The 20,292-nt window shown below is 42.5% G+C and overlaps 1 protein-coding gene across 12 annotated transcripts in view; it reads left to right on the top strand.

The window, feature by feature from the left end:
• Positions 1–7,767: 7,767 nt before the first annotated feature.
• The window catches only part of ZEB1 (zinc finger E-box binding homeobox 1), a 192,231-nt gene continuing 179,706 nt past the window's right edge, over positions 7,768–20,292 (top strand). For 11 of the 12 annotated variants that reach the window (XM_081553863.1, XM_081553860.1, XM_081553861.1 and 8 more), the window contains exon 1: positions 7,768–7,844. In XM_081553863.1, the coding sequence (XP_081409989.1) occupies positions 7,787–7,844 (58 nt within the window). In that variant the 5' untranslated portion in view covers positions 7,768–7,786. The remainder of the gene's footprint in view (positions 7,845–20,292) is intronic. The other variant, XM_081553864.1, reaches the window with a different exon arrangement.

The raw sequence follows: 20,292 nt of genomic DNA, 5'->3' as shown, positions 1-20,292 counted from the left end.
CTTTCCATGGCTACAACTCGTCACCTTAGCATCTTCATAGGATGTTTCCTGCCCACCCACCTCTGCAGCCTCTTCTGGAACATGTGGGTTTTTTAATTCTATGCATTCATTCTACCGGACTTGCCACCTCCCCCTACCCCTGCTCCACAATACACTACTTTCATCTGGAGATTTCTGCCTATGTTGTGACTTCTGTCTTTAACACGCTTCTCTCCTCCTCCTGACAAATTCCATCACTTCTTCAAGACTTCCTTGACTTCAGGTGACTTTAGGTGTCTCTCGCGGACATTTGTGCAGCAGCCTCTTTGTCAACTTGTTTATTCCACAATCCTGCAAGCTTCTTGAGGCTGGGGACCAAATTAGGCATTTATAGCCTCACCCAGCACCTGTCACGTTAGAATATGGTCAAGAACATTAGGTGGGGGAAAAAAAAGAGTATTAAGTGAATAAATGAACCAAAGGATTATTATTAGAACTTCTGTGGCCCAGTGTTAAATGTTATATAAAAAATAATGACCACTTAGTGAAATGCTTTACAGCTGCTTATCAATTAAGATGAACTGATTAATCAACACAAACATACTTCTCAATCACGAAGCTTAAAGCTTGCATCCTTTGGGAGGCATAGTGCCCCCCAAAGATGTCTATGCCCTAATGCCCCGGGCACAGACTGGATGTGTATGTCAGCTCATCAGGCAAAGAGAAAATAAGGGTGCAGATGGGATAAGCCTAATCATAATCAGCTGACCTTAAAATGGACCGATACCTTGAATGAGCCAGGTGGACCTAATCTAATTGCAAAGGCCCTCAGACGTGGAAGAGGCAGGCAGGATAAGAGCCAGTGATTGGGCAGCATGACATGCCTGGGCTCTGCCCGGTGCTGCTGGCTTTGAAGATGGAAGCTGCCCAGGAGTCGAAGGATGGGGAGGGACCTAAGAAGCTGGAAAAGGCCAGGAAATGGTTTCTCCATTAGAGCCTTCGGCAGAAACCCAATCATGCCAATACCTTCATTTTGGCCCAATGAGTCCCATTTTGGCTTCTGGTTTCCAGAAATGTTGGATAATGTATTTGTGTTGTTTCAAGCCACCAAGTTTGTGTTTTTTGTTTTTTTTAACAGTAGCAACAGGAAACTCATTCATATACCTACACCAAACAGGACTAACTTTGGCTGCATGTGACAGAACACCTGAGACAACAGCAGCTGAAAAAAGATGTAGGTTGACTTGTTTCTGTAACAGAGACCTGGAGGCAGAAGTTACATGCTCTCCTGTGGCGTCAGGACTCAGGCTCCACGGATCTTGTTGGTGTGCCTTCCTTAACCTGACGGGACTCTGGCCAGCAGGTCTGATTCCAGCCAGCAGGAAGAGAAGGAATGGTGAACCATTTCTCTTGAGACTTCATCAACCAGCACATCACTCACAGACCAGGACTGAGCAGCACAGTAGCAACGAGGTAGGTGCAAGGACCATTCCGGGGGCCATGTGATAAGCGTGGATGGTTCCATTACTAAAACAGGAAGAAACTGATGGGAACAACCACCTTCTCCATCTTAATACTGAAGCACTGATTCCCCCGGCCCATTGTTTTAAGTATATAAAAGTAGTTTCTCTTACTTTAGATCAACCAAGGCAGGGGGCTTCCTGACAAAAACAGTAACTGAATAAGGACATGTCATAGACTCCAGCACATTTCTATGCAGCATCTGCCAGGCTTTGCATGTACACTTATTAGGACATGAGTATATGCCTGACAGTGATAAGGCATCTACCTCACATTCAAACTTTAGTGTTGTAATTCATGGAAACAATTCTTGATTAGAAATAGGATAAAAACACACTTCTAGGTGTGTACAACTCAGGGGCCTGGCAGGCAACAGATGGCACACTCCAAGGGTAAATCGAAGAGAGTCTGATAAAGAGACTTACAGTGATGCGGGAAGGCATTAGGGGAACCAACGAGGGATAAGGACTCACAACTATAAGGAGGAAACCATGACCATCTCTAGGCCTGAGGGGACGAAGGGAAGGAGCCGTTTCTGGTACTTGCCAAGACCTGTAGCCATGGGACAGGACTGTCTAATCCGAGCCATGGCCTTAGGTAGAGGAATGAAGTTCCTGCCAAAAGCCACAGACAGGCAGGAGGGCGTGTGGGGGAAGGTGAAATTAATATCCTGACCTCTCTCTCTTTCCTTCCTCTGATCATCTGCCAATGCCTCCAAACTGGCTGAAACCGAACAGAAACCAAAGGGCAAAGGAGCCTGGGGGTTGTGGTCTACAGAAACCAGTTTTTCACGGCACAGAAATGCGGTGAAGGAATTCTGAGGGTCAAAGGATAACCAGCATACTTTTTCATTCTTCATAATACTTTTCTGTAAAAGCATTTTACAGGGCAGGGATGATTCAAAAAGCCTTGAACAAAAACAGAAAGGGAACTGACCTAAAGAAATCTGGGCTAGACGTGGGATAAAGATGAAGAGAATGATTAACATGTGAGACAGTCAAGAGGGGCACAGGTGTGATCTATTTATTTAGGTGAGACAACAAGACGGAGCAAAGAAATTGAGGTATAAGATGAAAAAATGAGAAGCGCCTGATCAGGAGCCTTAAAGCTGTGGATCTATCTGAACACGGTGTGTTTCTAATCGCTGACTTTTCCATGTGAGCTTAACACAATGATCAGACATCAAAAACCTGTGACTGACTGCAAATATTTTTAATATGCATACTGAAAGGATGGACTAGAGGCAATGATTATAACTGAAAGTCTGTGGAATACAGAAGGCCAGGACTGTAGGTCAAAGAAATAGCAATATTCTGTAGCAGAACCAGTCAGCTGCAAAAAATAAGCCAAGATGCCAGAGAAAAGAAATACATTGAGACAAAAGGGAAAAAACAGCAGCAGAAACCTGATATCAGACCTCTGATACCACAAGATTCTTAAAATTCCCTCAAATCCTAAACATGCACGTTGTTTCCCCATCTCTAGTATAAATTACCTACCTATAGTTGTTAAGTATAGGGAAAAAATGCTACTCATGTTCATAAAGGATTTCAGTAATAGAAACTATGACCTATCTTCTGTAGAGGCAGCCTTTGAAAGCAATCGCTTTAATTATTGTGATTTTATAGAAACTACTTTTTAGATGTTCATTAACTGCCTTCAAACAATTCTGTCTGCATTTATTTATACTTAACATGTTATAAATGTTCCTGAAAAACTGTCCTCCAAATAAGAAGCGCCATGGGTTAACATTTCAGGAATTTATATGAAAAATAGGAGCCTTATTCCCCAGAGAGGGAAAACCTGTTTCATGATGCAATACATAATAAAATCACATGGAGGTTTGGGGACACCTGTCCCTATTATTGCCTCCTGGGAGGGTTTATTAGAAAAGTGTGTGTGGATCCTTAGGCCAACCGTTGGTTCTGCATCACATGGTAGCCATGTTTACTTCCAGACGAAGAGACGCAGAGTTGCCCTCTCTGACTCCCTGTGAACCACACATCCAGGGTCACTACTGAGCCACAGACTGAGAACACCTCTCTGCGGGGCTTCTACATTCTTTCCTTTGATGGATAACATGTCTCAAATGGATTCTATTCCTTTCAAGACTTTAAGATATTTTTTTAAATTACAAGTGAATGTAGTCAACTTATTTCATGAAATATATATATTATCTTTCCATGAAAATAGCTGATTTCTTATTTTGTCAAAGATTATAGAATATTATCCTGGAGAAGGAAATGGCAACACACTCCAGTATTCTTGCCTGGGAAATCCCATGGACAGAGGAGCCTGGCGAGCTCCAGTCCATGGGATCGCAGAGTTGGACACAACTGAACAACAGAAGATGCACACACAGAATATTATACTTCTCGAATGTGTTCAGAAAGTGAGGTACGTGGAAATCATATGCTCCAAGTGGAACACTATGAAATATGCACATTTTAAACTTAACTATGTCAAATTTTATCCTACTATATACATGAATCTTACATGGAATGTGAATAGCAGGTGCAAAGGATTTATGAAAAATTTATAGAAAAAACTCAATGTTGAAAATATTCCACTGATTTACATTTTCCCTGTAAATTTAGAAAAGATTACAGTAATTCATTTTTAGCAGAATACCTCTCCTTCAGCATGTGCAATCCCAGTGCTCTCCAGAAGCAGTGTTAACATTCCAGTGACATTAAAATTAGGAGTACACGTTGAATCTACATTGTATAATGACACTACAAATACTAAAAACCAACAGTACAGGGCACATGTTAAACTCTAGTATCCCCATCTTGTTTAAGGAAACCTAAATTTTGAAGTATAATTGACTAAACAAACCTAAATCTTAATACATTTATTTATAAATTCCTTTTCTGAAGTTTTTCGCAAGATTTTTTTCCAATTTTTCAGTTAATATTTAGGAGATAAGAAGCAACCATCACATACGCATCAGGTTTAAAGCAGCAATCTAGTCTGAGATTTACTTTTATCTTCTTTCTTTTCAGCTTAGAGTTCAATAATTTTGGGATCATAGTAAATAAAGTGCATTTAAACATACATTATGTTTACAATCTAACTGTTGTTATTGTTCAGTTGCTAAGTCATGTCTGACTCTGTGTGATACCACGGACTACAGCATGCCAGGATTCTTTGTTCTCCACTAACCCATTACTCGGAGAAGGCAATGGCACCCCACTCCAGTACTCTTGCCTGGAAAATCCTATGGACGGAGGAGCCTGGTGGGCTGCCGTCTATGGGGTCGCACAGAGTCGGGCACGACTGAAGCGACTTAGCAGCAGCAGCAGAAGCAACCCATTACTACAGGATTTTTAAAAAACTGAAATTTTGTATTAGAAAATTTGGTATATCAGTATTTCCTGCGCATATTTAAAAAACAGAAGTGAGCAGGATTAATCATTTGGGGGAAAAATGACTGTGGAGAATCTAAAATCAAGAGCAATTATTCTCAAAATAAGGCAGGATATAAATAACGGCTTTCACATCCATGATTTCAACAGCCCCTAAGAATTAATGTGATGAGGGCAGACAAACCACCCTTAGTTTATAGCCAAGAACAGATCCAGAAAAGGTCAATGGTACTAACTTAAAAAAAAATTACTTATCAAGTATCTTCTATGTGACTAGGTACCCTGCCAGGTACTGAGGGCACAGAAATGAACAAGCAAGCAAAAGCGGGGGGGGTATCTGTCTGCAAGGAGCTGAATAGTCTGGCCCAAACTAACTAAACCAGTAACCACTAAAGACGATTTAACTCCTACTTGGTTTATTCCTTCATTTTGTATCTGATTTCAAGGTGAGGATGAACACAGATGGGGCTTCCCAGGTGGCTCACTGGTAAAGAATCTGCCTGCCAATGCAGGAGACACAGGAGTTGCAGGTTTGACGATCCCTGGGTCAGGAAGATCCCCTGGAGGAGTAAATGGCAATCCACTCCAGGATTCTTGCCAGGATAATCCCATAGACAGAGGAGCCTGGCAGGCTACAGTCCATGGGGTTGCAAAGAGCCTGACACAACCAAGCACACTCCCATGAACACAGAAGAAAGCTTAGTAGGTGGATTACGACAGGTTACTTCAGAAAAAGGTGTGATACTTCCTAAGTTTAAGACTAAGTGAAATGTGTGCTTGAGTTAGTACTTTTTTTTTCCTTTCTGGCTGGGTAGCTGTAAAAAGGGTGTGTGTGTGTGTTGAGAGGTGGGACAGGGAGATGGTGTGTGTGTGTGCGCGCATGGAGGCAGGGCAGGGGTGTGTGATTGTGTGTGTTGAGAGGTGGGGCAGGGATGTGTGTGTATATGTTGAAAGGCGGGGCAGGGATGAAGTGGGGAAGGGATATGTGTGTGTGTGTGTTGAGAGGTGGGGCAGGGATGCCTGCAAAGGATAAAGTCTAAGTTGATTCAGAAGCCTGAAACTGAAGAAAATTATATAGCTCTTGGGAGGGTAGTGAAAAATTACCACTTGAACCAAGCAATGCATGAGCCTTGTTCTGGTTCTCACATGTACAAGTTCGGTGAACATGGTATTGAGATCAGGACTTCCTGCACTTAAGATGATCATTAAGATTGATGATTCTAGCTTTGGTACTGAGGAAGAGACCAGACACACAAACATAATGTACAGCAAAGAATAGTTACAGTCCCCTTTCATGCACCAGTAAATAACGCATCCACTTATCAAAATGCCAAAGCAAACGTGGGAGAGAAAATTTTCATCTATATTCAGGATTAAACTTTCTAATTTTAAATTACTAGACTTCAGCTGTAAATTTATTTCAGATGAAAGGTTTGGAGAGATTATTAATGAATCTTCCAAAAGCCTGGACGCTGTTCAAAAAATTAACATAATAAAAAAGTCCTGCCATCGGCATGACAAAAATCATAGGCATAAATTTGTTGAGCACCTACTGTGACAGCACTGTGCTGGGTTGACTGTTAGGTCTAATACTTTGTGACGTTTCAGTCTCAACTTCTTTATCATCTCGTACAATGTTCATTTATAACTCTTTATCATTTGAAACACAGCTCAGCTGTATTCTCTCAAGTTGGTCCCAAAGACATTTCCTCATCTGAAGGCGGGGAGGAGGGGAGAGCGAAGTCTCTAGTGAAGACGTGACCTTCTTGGTATTTGTGCTGGTATCTATGTGGTCTTTCAGAAATCCCTGAACTTGCACGCAGATCGAGATAAGATCGCCGTCCATCACCTGCCAAGACCACACCTGCCAGCCCTCGTTTCACGCCATAAGTTTCTGCACAGCGACCGCTGCTCACCCAGATACTAAATTCTGGCCTGTTAACACCTTAACTCTTAAGTCTGGAGGCCTCGGATCTGGCCGATGTACTGCTGGGGGGGTGGGGGGGACGCCGCAGGGCGGACGTGGCCGCAGGGAGAAGGGCGCGGCCTGGGGGCGGGGGCGGCCGAGGTGACAGCAGGTGAGCGCCCAGCGCGCAGGAGGAAGTGAGACAGGCCGGCGTGGGGATTACTCATTCCGCTTCACCGCCGAGGTGGCTCGCAAGCGGAACTTCTCGCCCCTCTTTCGGTCCAGCTGAACTTCTACCTCGTTGAAGTCACTTCCCACCCCCGGTTTGCTCGGGAGGGGTGGGGGGACCGTGCGTCCGAGGAGGGGCAGGGAGTCCGAGGTGCGGGGTCAGGTAGTCTCGGGGCGCCGCGTGTCCCGAACCAGCCGCCCACCGCTCCCCAGACCCGCCTGCCCGCTCCCCGATCGCGGGGCATCGCCGGGCGGCCGGGGTTGAGTGAACCGCCCCCCCCCACCCCGCCCCCCGTAAGGCCGAAGGAGGACAGGTCGATCCCGCCACTCTGGGGGCGGCTCTGAGGGCACGGGATGCCGGCGAGAATCAGCCAGACCCGAACGTGCCCCTGGCGGCCGCAGCGGGTGTGGCCAGTTCAGAGCTCCTATTTTACCTTTCTCGGCTCCGACGGCCAGTCACCCTTCGAACCACGTCCGCACGGTTCCCCCGCGCCCCCACCCCACCACCCCCGCCCGCGACACCTGGAGGAAACTTTTTCCTTGCCCCTCCATGCAAACTCAGCTGCTCCCCCGTCTGCCGCAAACCGTCCTCTCCCTAGCAACAAGGTTCCGGCCGTAGAGCGAGTGGCTCTAGGTGTAAGGAAGGTGATGTCGTAAAGCCGCGAGTGTCGTAAACCAGGTGCGGTGGGGAGGGGGGAGGGGTGGAGGCGGAGGGGCGGGGGGGAAGGGGGAGGGAGGGAGGGGGAGGAGGTGACTCGAGCATTTAGACACAAGCGAGAGGATCATGGCGGATGGCCCCAGGTGTAAGCGCAGAAAGCAGGCGAACCCGCGGCGCAATAACGGTGAGTGGCGGAGGGGACCGGGGAGCGGCGGAGTCAGGGGGAGCCGGGCGGCCGGGGCGCCCCCGAGGGTGAGGGGGGCGAGCTGGGCTGGGGGCGGCCGGGCAGGGACGGGCCAAGTGGAGTGGGAAAGTAGAAAGTAGTGCTCTCTGCCCCCCTCTGGGCCGCCGCCGCCGGAGCCGCGCCGCGGCCGCCCGCTCTCCCTGAACCGTTATGTCTCTTACCTGGTCTCTCCGCCTAGCGGCTCCCGCCGCCCCTGCCGCCTCGCTGGACCGTTAGCCGCCGCCGCCGCCGCATCCCCGGCGCAGGCGAGCGGCCGGGCGGCCGGGACGCGGCGCCCACTTTTCTGGGCTCCGGGGGGAGCGGCTGTTGCTTCTTTCCGCACTTTTTCCCCACTCTTGTGCCCCCTCGGCGCCCCCCTCCCCGCTTCCTCGGCGTTTCGTCCCCGCGGCGCCGAGGCCCCGGAGCCGAGGAACTAACTTGTGCCCAGCGCTTGCCCGTGCAGAGTGGCTTCCGCGCGCCGCGGCCCCGCCGGCGCGGTGGCTCGGGCCCCGCGGCTTGGCCGGGCGGGCGGGCCGGGCTGCGGGCGCGCGGCGGCGGGACGCGGCGGCCGCGGGCTGCGTGTCGTCCGTGCGCGCGTGTGCGCGGAGCGCGCGGCGGGCGGACGGACGGGCCGGGCCGGTGGCGGTAAAGTTGGGAGCGGCCGGCGAGGCGCGCTCGGCGCGGGACGGGGCTTCACGGTCCTCGGGGTGGGGTGCGGGTCCCTTAAGCGCCCCGAGCGCGGTCCGCGTCCCGCGGGGAGCCGGCGGGCGGGGCGGGCGCGGAGCCGCGGCCGTGGGAGCCGCGGGGTGTGTGTTGGGGGCGGTGGCGGCGGGTTGGCAGAGTTGTTACCTGGTCTTGGGACCGGGAAGCACCGCAGACAGGTCCCCCCGCCCGGTAGGACGCCTCCTCCGCGCGGGGATGGGCTGCCGAGCGTGCGCCTCCCTTGTTCTCTTTCGGTTTGGGGAAGTTGTTACCTGGGCCGGACGCGCGGGGCGTGAAGCCGGCGAAGGGAGCTTGGACGGCTCTCGGGGTCTCGGGTGGAAGGAGTGTGGGGGAGGGGGGCGGCCGGACCGACGGACGCGGGGCGCCGCTGCCCGCACGGCGGCGGCGGCGGCCGCCGGGTTTACTGATGAGTGCTGATGTTGCGCGGGGAGGGGCGCACACACCCCCCCCATCTGCCTGGCGTGAGAGTTTAGAAAAATAACAATAATAACGGGAGGGCGAGCGAGCGAGCCCCGAACATGTGTTGGTGGGTTGCACAGTCGCCCTTTGCGGTGGGGAGAGACGGTGGAAGTTGGTTGCATTTCTGCTTATCTGGGGGGCGATGCTGCGCCCGCCCGCCCGCTCCGCGGCGACCGTCTGCTGGTGGGTATTGTCTGGACAGTTCCTGCGGCGACAGGGCCGAGGCCGGAGCGCGGCCCCCGCCCGCCCGGTACCTGTTTGGAGAATAATGGGCGGCTACGGCCCTGCCGCTGGCTGCGGCCGAGTCTATATAAGGAATTGCACGGATCTAGCGGACCGAGGGGCTCGTATGGGTTCCTGCGTTATTTTTAAAACGAGTTTCTGAGAGTAGGGAAATAAATGCGCCTGGAACGGGATCGCCGTATCCTCCAGAAAATGAGGAAATACGGGTTTAAGTCAAAACTCTCCGGCGCTCGCCCCACCCCCAGGCCCGGGCTCCCTTTCTCCCTCCCCTCCGGGATGCGAAACGCGAGGTTTTGTAACCTTTCCTGGCAATTTTAGATTTTGTGTGGGATTTCCTGTCTAGAAGCAGATACGGAGGTTTTTAGGCGGTTTCAAGATGTAAACGTAATTTTAATATATTCGAGCCGACATTGAAATCGCCGCTTTCGTGAACAGTCTTAGTTATCCAAATACATATTTGCATTTTAAAGACGTCTGTTAAGTGGTGATCGATAACTAATATTTGGCGTTGTCGTTGTGGAGAGATGACTTGTTACGGCGAGGAGCGGAGCACAGGCTATTGCAATTTTAATTTCCTGTTTTAGCGTCAAACAGTGTGTGCGCTATATTGAGCTGTTGCTGCTGTTGCTGATGTGGCTTTATGAAAGGTAAGTTGGTCTGGAAAGGGCTGTTCGCGTTTTACCTTATTTAAAATGTTCATCGCCAGAGAAAGGGGCTTTTCTTGTTGCTGACGACATGTGTGTGACATGTGAGTCTGAACCACCCAGCGTCTGTGCAGCTGCTGTAAACATGTTTACCTGAGCAGGAAAGGATGGATTTTTCTTCTAAAGATCCTGGGATGTGAATATTACACCCATCAGGCATATCAACAGATGACTTAAGGGGAAAAAGCGATCCTGAAAGGTACTTGAAATCAACAGGAAAGAGAGCTGTTGGATCGCTGCAGCAAATGGCAACTTGTGCAGGTAGAAAAAAGATGGTGTTTAGTTTTTCTCCTGCATGTATGTCAGCCCCCTCCTGTCTGCTGCTTTCATTCTCAAGGGAGGGATTTATTTACCACGCTTGCTGTCAGTGTTTTTCCTTTGTGTTTAATATTAGAAAAACAGATTTGGGGATGTTTAGCACAAAACGTCTTGTCTGCAGTGAGCATTACTCTCAGAAAACAAAAGGTGTTTCAGACAGCACTGTGCTACTACAGGTATCTTCCATTTTCATCACTTTTGGCTCCGTCCTTGTATTTCTTTTTGTTCTCAGATGCATTTCATCCATTGCTGATTATTACAGCCACGCTATTTGATTAAGCCTCCTGATTTGCAAATGAAAAATGAAGTTACATGCCTTTGTGTTGTGAAACCTCAGGATAGGTGCTGGTTAGGATTTCTTAGCAACGCAATCATATGTAAGTTGCAGTTGTTTACTGGAGAGAATCACTTGGAAAAAATGTTAGCTCTAAAATCTTTTTAATGAAGGAATAAATGATGTGATGTATACAGTGGGAGATAGTCATGGAGGTACTTTATGCTCTAATTTATATGTAAATAATTTTTTGTTCATTTTGGAAGAAAGCATGCAGATTTTCTGCTCAGCCTCCAGTAAAATATATTAATTTCTTCTCTGGAATATATCTGCAGAGTAGGATATTAATGGGAACATCAAGTAATGTGACTTGACAGGGGTTAACCAATTGAGCAAGGTTTGACGAAAGCATCAAACCTTATGTAGTAACTTTATGGTAATGATGTTAGTGGTCTCTAAAGGAGTGGCATTAGAATGGCTTAAATTGATTTTTATCATTTATAATGTAATGCTTTGTTTGCTGTATTTTCAAAATCTGTCTTCTCATTTTCCATTTCTCCTCTTTGTGGTTACTTTTTTTTTTTTTTTTTGAGAAATGTACTCTAGTCGCTAATGACCACACACTGATTAATTCACCCTGGATGGACTAGCAGGTACATATCTTCTGTCATTTGCATTTCTGCTTGCTGTCTTTGGAAACCACCAGTAGAGGATGCTAACAAAAATGATTATTGCTTTAGTATACCATAAACCTGTCGTATCTCCTGTTGATTTGGGACCTCTGCTTTGATAGGGACCTTCGATGTAATTCTAGGTCTTAACCCGTTATTTAAAACTAGCCCTAGGTAAATTAGGCATAAGCATTTTCTAGGCTGCGAGGAGTGGAAAGAAGTAGGATTGTTTTAGCTTGGATAGTTTTATAAATTTGATCTTTTTGAATCTTGAAATTGAGGTTGCTATCAATTTAGTCTTGCTTTAAACCAGTTGTATTACTGCTTTCTTAAAGAAAGTTTTATGTTGGTAGGTTTGGAGAAGAATATGTAATGATTTATCCATATTTATTTTACATAATTACTTTATTTTTTAACTCCCTTTTTCATTCATAGTAAGATCTCTGGGAATATATACTTTTAGACATTAAAAATGTAAATGGTTGAATATGGTAAGAAAATTTGAAATTGGTGATACTGTGTAATTATTTTGTCATAATTTATGTAGACTTAAACTATGCATGGGTTGGCAGACAACTTCTGAAGAAGGTATTAAACAGCGGTTACTCAGATGTTAGTGATTTTTAGATTTTGTCTTTCCCACCCCTCTAATTAAGATTCAGAATCAGGTAGTATATAAATTTTAAATTGACCAACTGAAAATTAAGGAATGTACATTTGTTTTGAAGTTTTAAATTCATTTAAAAATCTCTGCAGCTTATTAATTAGTATGCCTGTATTCAAAGAATTCTTTTCAACAAATGTAAATTAATATTATAACTTATATTGCACAAGATTCAATGTATTTATATCTTTTTGGCCTATGTCTATATAATTATGTTAATGTAACTGTAAACTTTTGGAATTCCTACTTAGGTCAAATGTCATAAATATTTATTTCCCTAATTATTTTTAATGGTTTCTCTATTAATGCATCAACACCATTGCCATAATGCAGTTGTAATCCTCTATCTTGAATTGTAGAATTCAGGTAGGAATTACCTGAATTATCAGGTAAACGTGTGTGAATTTCTCATTTTAGGGTGTCATAGTTCTTCAAGAGTGTTTGTGTGTATAGTTTCACATTTCCTGAAATAGTTCCTGAGATTGGTGTTCTACCAATTCCTACGACTCAATAGTGAATAGTGTTGGTTTACTTAATTTTTTTTTTTATGAACTAAGGAACTTAACCACGAAGCCATGACATGTACAGATGTAGCGTGGAGCAAAACTTAAACTATCTTATAAATTGGAAGCATCAATCACTTGTTAAAATAACTCGGGTATAAAAACACATGGAATATTTGGTTAGTACTTTCTCTTATTCCTTGTAGACAGTATTTTTTAAAATGCCATACCCTGTGTTTGCAATTTTGATAGGTTTGAAGCATATGGTAAGAAAGTTCTATCAAATTGGAAATGATACATTTAAAATAACAGCATAATTATTTCTCCTGGTTGTGTTTTTATTTTTTTCTCCTTTTTTGCTTTCCCTTATATAAATCACTTCTAAGCGTGTGATTAGAGCCAGATGTAAACACAGATGGAGTATCATGTGGAATTATATTACTAGCTACTCTCAACTACCTGTCGTGAATTACAGAAGAGGTAAAGAAAAATCACACATATTTTGGAAGAAGATATGCGTTAGTGTGCAAAAGTGCAGTGAGAGGTTAGAGGACTTGATGAAATGATAGTAGTATTTAGGCGTGAAAAAAGGGAAGATCCCCTGGAGAAGGAAATGGCAACTCACTCCAGTGTTCTGGCCTTGGAAATTCCATGGATAGGGGAGCCTGGTGGGCTGTGGTCCATGGGGCCTCAAGAGTGGAACCTGACTTAGTGACTAAACCATCACCACCACCACAATCCTTGCAGTATGATCATTAATTTATGGGGAAATATCTCTTCATTTCCAACAGACCTATAAGCTAAATAAAATTAAAGTTCATTATTGACATAAAATTTAAATTTTTTAAATTGCCTTAATTAAGTAAAATGCAATATATTAAAAATGAAATAAAATATAAAGTGAAAATACTTTTTGAAAGACTATGTTGTGCATATAACTAGCTAAATAATCGCTAAAATAGGTGTATAAAAAGTGGAAAATAAATGGATATACACAGAGTAGGAAAAGTTTTGCAGCAACCTTGGTTAAAATATAATGTGACCTACTGTACAAGCTTTGCTGTAGGAAATCATCTTTCCTTTGGATGAGACAGTGGCTTTTTTCTTATTTTTTCCAGTTTTACTGAGATGTAATAGACGCATAACACTCTGTAAGTTTAAGGTGTACAATGTGATAATTTGATACACATATGTATTGCAATGTGTTTACCACAGTAAGGTTAGTTAACACATCCCTCACCTCACATAATTACCAGTTTGTTGTTGTCATGATGAGAACATGCAACCTCTACTCTCATAGCAGCTTTCAAGTACAGTGTACAGTACTGTTAACTAGCTGTCAGTTCCCTGAATTTCTTCATGTTATAATTGGAAGTTTGTCCCTTTGACAAACATCCCTGTGGAACAGTGCTTGAAGAATGATAGCAGTAAAGGAAGCATTCTTAGGGCGTTGATTTTACCAAATACAATTTTTCAGTATGTTGTGTGCATGATGGGGGTGGTTTATCCTGCTGGTTAACCTGAAACTGGGTGTCTTGAAAGTATGGCAGTATACTTAAATAGCAAGAGGCCCTCTAGTAGATTGTGTTCAGAGAAAAAATTAATGTTTACAACCCACTTCATTAATTTTGTTAAAACATACTTTGGAGAATATCATTCTGGTGTAGGTAAATTGAAAGATTCCAGAAGTATCAGCCAAACAAAGTATTCAAGTCCATGCTTGTGTTAATAGCTATGAAACGTTATTAGATTCTTTATTCTTTCCCTAAGAAGTTATTTTCCTCTCGTTTATTTCATCGAACATTTTCTTGGTATTTAATAAAGGTCCCCTGAAGACATAGAGAATGCAGTTAATTGTCCACGTACATGTTTGTCCTATAGTCAACTCTGTGGATTCCTGAGACTTGATGTGCGGGATTTGGAGTCTACACTGTAGCTGTTGGTGGAAGACCTCGTAGTGTGGCGGCCTGGGGGACCTGCAGGAACAATTGTATCTGTGCTGGAATTATTAGGAACAGATGTTTCATGACCTCTTAATTCCCACTCCCCTTCTCCCGCCCCTTCCCCATCCATATTTAAACTTCAGTGTGGATGAAGGTAAATATGGGAGTGATGTCAATTTCTCATGTTTATTATTGTATTCTAAAAATATTGCAAGATGTCCCTTTTCTCTTTTAATATGTTCCAGTTTCAGAATTTTAGGTATATTCTAATTTCAGCTTTTAAGATATTTTAAATATTGATTTCAGTTTTCTTTTTGTCAAATGTGACATCACTATTCTTCAGATACCTTGGTTACTATTCATGGTTACCAAGCTACAATATAGTCTAATTTCTCTTATTTTTAAGGCCTTATATCCATTTAATCCACAGATCTAATTGATTTTATTTGTTTTTTGTTTTGTTAAGTGCTCAGAATGTGACCAGTTTGTTGATTTAAAAATTCATCATTCCTTTGGAATCTTAACATTTTTAATATGGAAGGGACCTTTAGGGAATTGTCATTTTTTATCTGAAAACTAATACAGTAAAGCTGAAATTTAGGACTTTCAAGTAGAAACTCCATAAGAGACTTTAACATGTGTTTTAATAAGGGGCACCCTAAACATGTGTTTAGGGTGGAATACCTAAAATCCTTCATGAAATAGAATGTCTGAGCCTGGGTTCCAGTTAACCTTACTCTACCTTAGATATGGGAAAAGGCTCTCTGAACATCACTACATCTCTAATGTTTTCTTGTTTCTACTCTAAAAAACTAAGTTGCTGTTCACTCCTATTGCTACATCCTTTTCTAAATCTCTTTTGATACTCTTATTTTTAATTGGGGGGAGGGAATAGTTGGAGCAGAGAGAAAATAATTTAATGTGAACGAATACTGATTAAATGAAATCTTGGAGTTGGAGGGATTTGGAAGAATTATCCAAATCTATTTTTTTCAGATAAGTAAACAGATTCAAAGAGGAAAAAGAACTTTGCCAGATTCTATTACTAGTTTGCTTGGACTTAGTTACAGCCTCTCAGGCTGGTAGTTTGATATGCCTTAATCGGACCATCTTACCTATAAAGATAACAAGGAAGAAGTAGAAGTCTTGAATTCTCAGACTTATCATAGGAAAAACCAAAGGTATTTTGTGAAATACTCAGTTGTCTCATAAAAATGGATTTCTAATCTCTTCCCATAAATCCGTCAAATTTGACAGTTGGTGTGCTGACTTCATCTAAAACATTGCAGGTGCAGAGTTGGTATCGTGTTGCTTAGAGGCGTATTCCTATTACTTGGATTGTCATTTTCCCTCTTCATTCCCTGCCTCAGCTTCCATTCACTCTTTCCTTCTCAACTCTCACTTGTACCCAATCTAATGTGTTTTATGTACGTTCTTGGCCAGTTTCCTTGTAAAATTATCTAGTTCTTTGTTTTGCATCCGTATAACTGATACTTTGCTGTATGTTTCCTTCACTTAGTGTTGTTTGAGATCTGTTCATGTTATTGTAAGTACATGTCTTTCATTGCTTCTAGCTGTGTGGTATTTCATGGTTTGCTTCAGCACTTAACGATTACTTATCAGTTTCCCTAGTAATGGTGACCCAGATTGGCTCCAACTCTTGGGTACAAATAATTCTGTAAAAAGCATCTTTCTACATGTTGCTGATGACTATGGAAGAGTTTCTCTGGGAACATATATCCAGGCATGGTATTGCTGAGTTATAGGTTAGTCACATATTAAATATCACTAAGTTCTGCCAGATTATTTTTGAAATGGCTACACCAGTTTTTCCCTTCACCGGTGTTAGATAAAAATTCCCATTTTCTCACATTTTTGTCAGCTTTTGGTATTGTACAGCATCTACATTTGGCTAATTTGACAGTTGTTAAGTAGAATATGGTACTTGCTTTATATAAAGTATAAAACACATTTCCCTGTTTTATAGGCAGGTTGATTGTTTCTTCACGTCCTTGCTAACCATCTAAGTTTCCCTTTCCAGGTCTGACTTATTCATACTCTTTGCTTTCTTTTTGGTTGAGTTTCCACTTGTTGATTTCCTGGAATTCCTTGTGTATTTGAGATAGTAATCCCAGTCACCTGTTGATGTTGACTATGGTATGGGGATCCCTAATTGTAATATACTTAAATCCATCACTTTTTTTTACTTTGTGGGTCGTAAGATGTCCTTTCTAATCCATAAGTTACAAAGATATTTTCTTAGATTTTTCTCCTAATAGTTTTGTAGTTTTACCTTTCATATTTAGGTCTTTGGTGAGACTGCAGTTCACTTTTTGAATATGGTGTTTCTTTCTGAAAAGGGGAGCAAACGGTAGTTAAGGGTTTGGATTTATCCTATAATATACTACCTGAGTTGCCTTGACTAAGAAATGAAGTGTCTTAGTCTCCATGTGCTTAAATTCCCCCATATGTAAAATGGGGATGATAACCTTAGAGTTTACCTTAGGTTGAATAAGATCTTAGGTTGAATAAGATGTAGGAAGCCCTAAGCTAAGTACATATTTTAAGCATTCGATAAATTGTTTAAAATTTTATTAATATTATTAGATTATTTGCTTTAAATGCATCTTGAATCAACTGACAATTTCTTATTCTCTTGTCCATAATTAACTTTAACTGATACAGTAATAACTGCTGTCTAAAAGGATATTGTTTTATTATTATTTATATTTATTATTTATTTATAAAATTTGTTTATTGTTTCTATAGCTTTAACCTTAAGCATTGCTTAATTGTTCTGGCCTTAGGAACATGGCTGGCTGTTAAATCAGTAGTAGAATAGTAACATACCCTGAAGCTTCATCTTACAGGTATCTGTGTATGTCATTTAGCTTTAGAAAGGCTGCCTTGGACTCTTTTCAAAGGGCATTTTATTGCAAGAGACCTCACTGTATTACCTTATGTGTAGTATTGACGTGAACTTATTACTCTGCTGCCTAAAACAACCTAAGCCCAAGGAAGCTAAGCTTCATATTCCATAATTGAATAGCATAGGAATGTGGCGTCCACAACTTTTTATGGTTTCATTCATTTAGTTTGAAAGTAATATGGAAGAAGACAGTTGTATGTCTCCCTAAAACAGTGTGTTCTTGTGGTTATAGATCAAGGCAATCCTAAAATAAAATTTAAAGTGTGACTCTGTTTTTTGTGCGTGTTAGTAAGTTTTATTGAGGTTTAACTTATGTACAGTAGTATGCATGTACATTCTGATGAGTTTTGACGTACCTGTGCTTACCTGTGTAACCACCAACAGAGTCAAGATACGGAATGTTTCCTGCATCTCCAAAAGCTCCCTTGTACCTCGTCTTTGTCAGCCATCACTGCCTGCGGCCCAAGGCACCAGCAATCCGGTTTTGATCACTAGAGATGAGGTTGACCGCCTTCGAGTTTTATATAAGCAGAATCGCACCGTGTGTGCTGTGTCTGCCTTCTTCTGCACAGCACAGCGTTTTCATTGTGTTGTAGCATGTATCAGTGGTCCATTCCTTTTGTCTTGCTGAGCAGTCTTCCCTTGTGTGGTAGAATTGGATTTTCTGTTCATTTGCAATGGGCTTAGCACAGGCAGACCTTGGAGATACTGCAGGTTTTGTTCCAGATCACCATAATAAAATGAGTATCGCCTTAAAGTGTCCCATGAAGTTTTACACTGTCCTGTACTCTTTTTTTTTTTTTTTATTTTAGTTGGGGACTAATTACTTTACAATATTGTAATAGTTTTTGCCATACATTGACATGAATCAGCCATGGGTTTACATGTGTTCCCCTTCCTGGACCCCCCACCCACCTCCCTCCCCATCCCATCCCTCTGGGTCATCCCATTGCCCCGGCCCTGAGCCCTTGTCTCATGCATCGAACATGGAATGGTGTTCTATTTCACATATGATAATATACATGTTTCAGTGCTATTCTCCCAGAACGTCCCACCCTCACCTTCTCCCTCAGAGTCCATAAAATTGTTCTATGCATCTGTGTCTCTTATTCTGCCTCGCATATAGGGTTATCGTTACCATCTTTCAAATTCCATATATATGCATTAGTATACTGTATTGTTGTTTTTCTTTCTGGCTTACTTCACTCTGTATAATGGGCTCCAGTTTCATCCATCTCAGTAGAACCGATTCAAATGTATTTTTTTAATGGCTGAGTAATATTCCATTGTGTATATGTACCACAGCTTCCTTATCCATTCGTCTGCTGATGGACATCTAGGTTGCTTCCATGTCCTGGCTATTGTAAACAGTGCTGCGATGAACATTGGGGTACACGCGTCTCTTTCAATTCTGGTTTCCTCGGTGTATATGCCCAGCAGTGGGATTGCTGGGTCATATGGCAGTTCTATTCCCAGTTTTTTAAGGAATCTCCACACTGTTCTCCATAGTGGCTGTACTAGTTTGCATTCCCACCAACAGTGTAAGAGGGTTACTATAAAACTCCTAGAGGAAAACATAGGCAAAACACTCTCCGACATAAATCACAGCAGGATCCTCCATGACCCACCTCCCAGAATATTGGAAATAAAAGCAAAAATAAACAAATGGGACCTAATTAAAATTAAAAGCTTTTGCACAACAAAGGAAACTATAAGCAAGGTGAAAAGACAGCCTTCAGAATGGGAGAAAATAATAGCAAACGAAGCAACCGACAAACAATTAATCTCAAAAATATACAAGCAACTTCTGCAGCTGAATTCCAGAAAAATAAACGACCCAATCAAAAAATGGGCCAAAGAACTAAACAGACATTTCTCCAAAGAAGACATACAGATGGCTAACAAACACATGAAAAGATGTCCTGTACTCTTAAGTGTGCAGTAAGTAGCATTGTGTCTTAAAAAACTGCTGTAACATGGTAGCCATCATTTGATAGCACATGGTTACCTCAAACCTTCAGTTTGTTTTTTTAAAAAAATGCAGTGACTTTGAAGTACTGTAAAGTCAAACACAGTAAAACGAGTTATGCCTGCATTTGGGTGGTTTTCTGGTTCTTTGCTGTGGAACAAAGCAGCTATGAGCATTCACATCCAATTTTTATGTTATATGCTTATATTTCTTTTCGGTAGAATTGCTGGCTCATGTAGTAAGTGCATGTTTAACTTTGCAAGAAACTGCCAAACTAGTTTCTCATGTGCTTGTGCCGTTTCATCTTTTACAAAGAATGATAGTTCTAGTTGCTCCAATCCTTGTAGACATTTGTCCATGTTTTAGATTAGGCTATTCCAGTTGGTATGTAGAGGTGTACTTTGGTTTTAATTTGGATTTCACTGATAACTAATGACGTTTGAGTATCTTTTGATGTACTTATTGGCCATTTCAGTATTTTCGTTTGTGAAATATCTCTTCTAGTCATTTACATACTTTTAATTGGGTTGCTTGCCTTTTTATTATTGAATTATAAGAGTTCTCTATATATTCTGGATACAAGATCTTTGTTGGAGTTAGATATGTGAAATATTTTCTCCCTTTCTGTGGCTTGTGCCACATTTGATGAAGTACAGTTCATGATTTTATTCTTCTAGGCTTTGTGCTTTTTGTATTCTTAGAAATCTTTGCCCAGTTGAGGAAAATTTTCTTGATTTATTTTTTTTTAAGTTTATAGCTTTAACATTTATGTCTATGGTCCATTTTGGGTCAATTTTTGTCTGAATCTTGTTTTGATTTTCATCTGCAAATGTAGATAGCCTTGAGTAGTTTGCAGGAGACAAAAACTAGATATTACTCATCAAAATTTCAGCATTAGAATTTCTACTTGAGATTTTTAAGAATGTTTTTCAGAACCTAACTAAGAACCAAAGCTCTTTTTTGATTGTAGAGAAACACAAATCCTGCTTTTATACATTTTTTTTTTTTT

The sequence above is a fragment of the Giraffa tippelskirchi genome, chromosome 13 (assembly GCF_054371585.1).
Source record: "Giraffa tippelskirchi isolate mGirTip1 chromosome 13, T2T-mGirTip1v1.2.pri, whole genome shotgun sequence".
NCBI lineage: Eukaryota > Metazoa > Chordata > Mammalia > Artiodactyla > Giraffidae > Giraffa > Giraffa tippelskirchi.
Note: the sequence above shows the minus strand (reverse complement) of the source record. Positions and strands in the feature narration are given on the sequence as shown.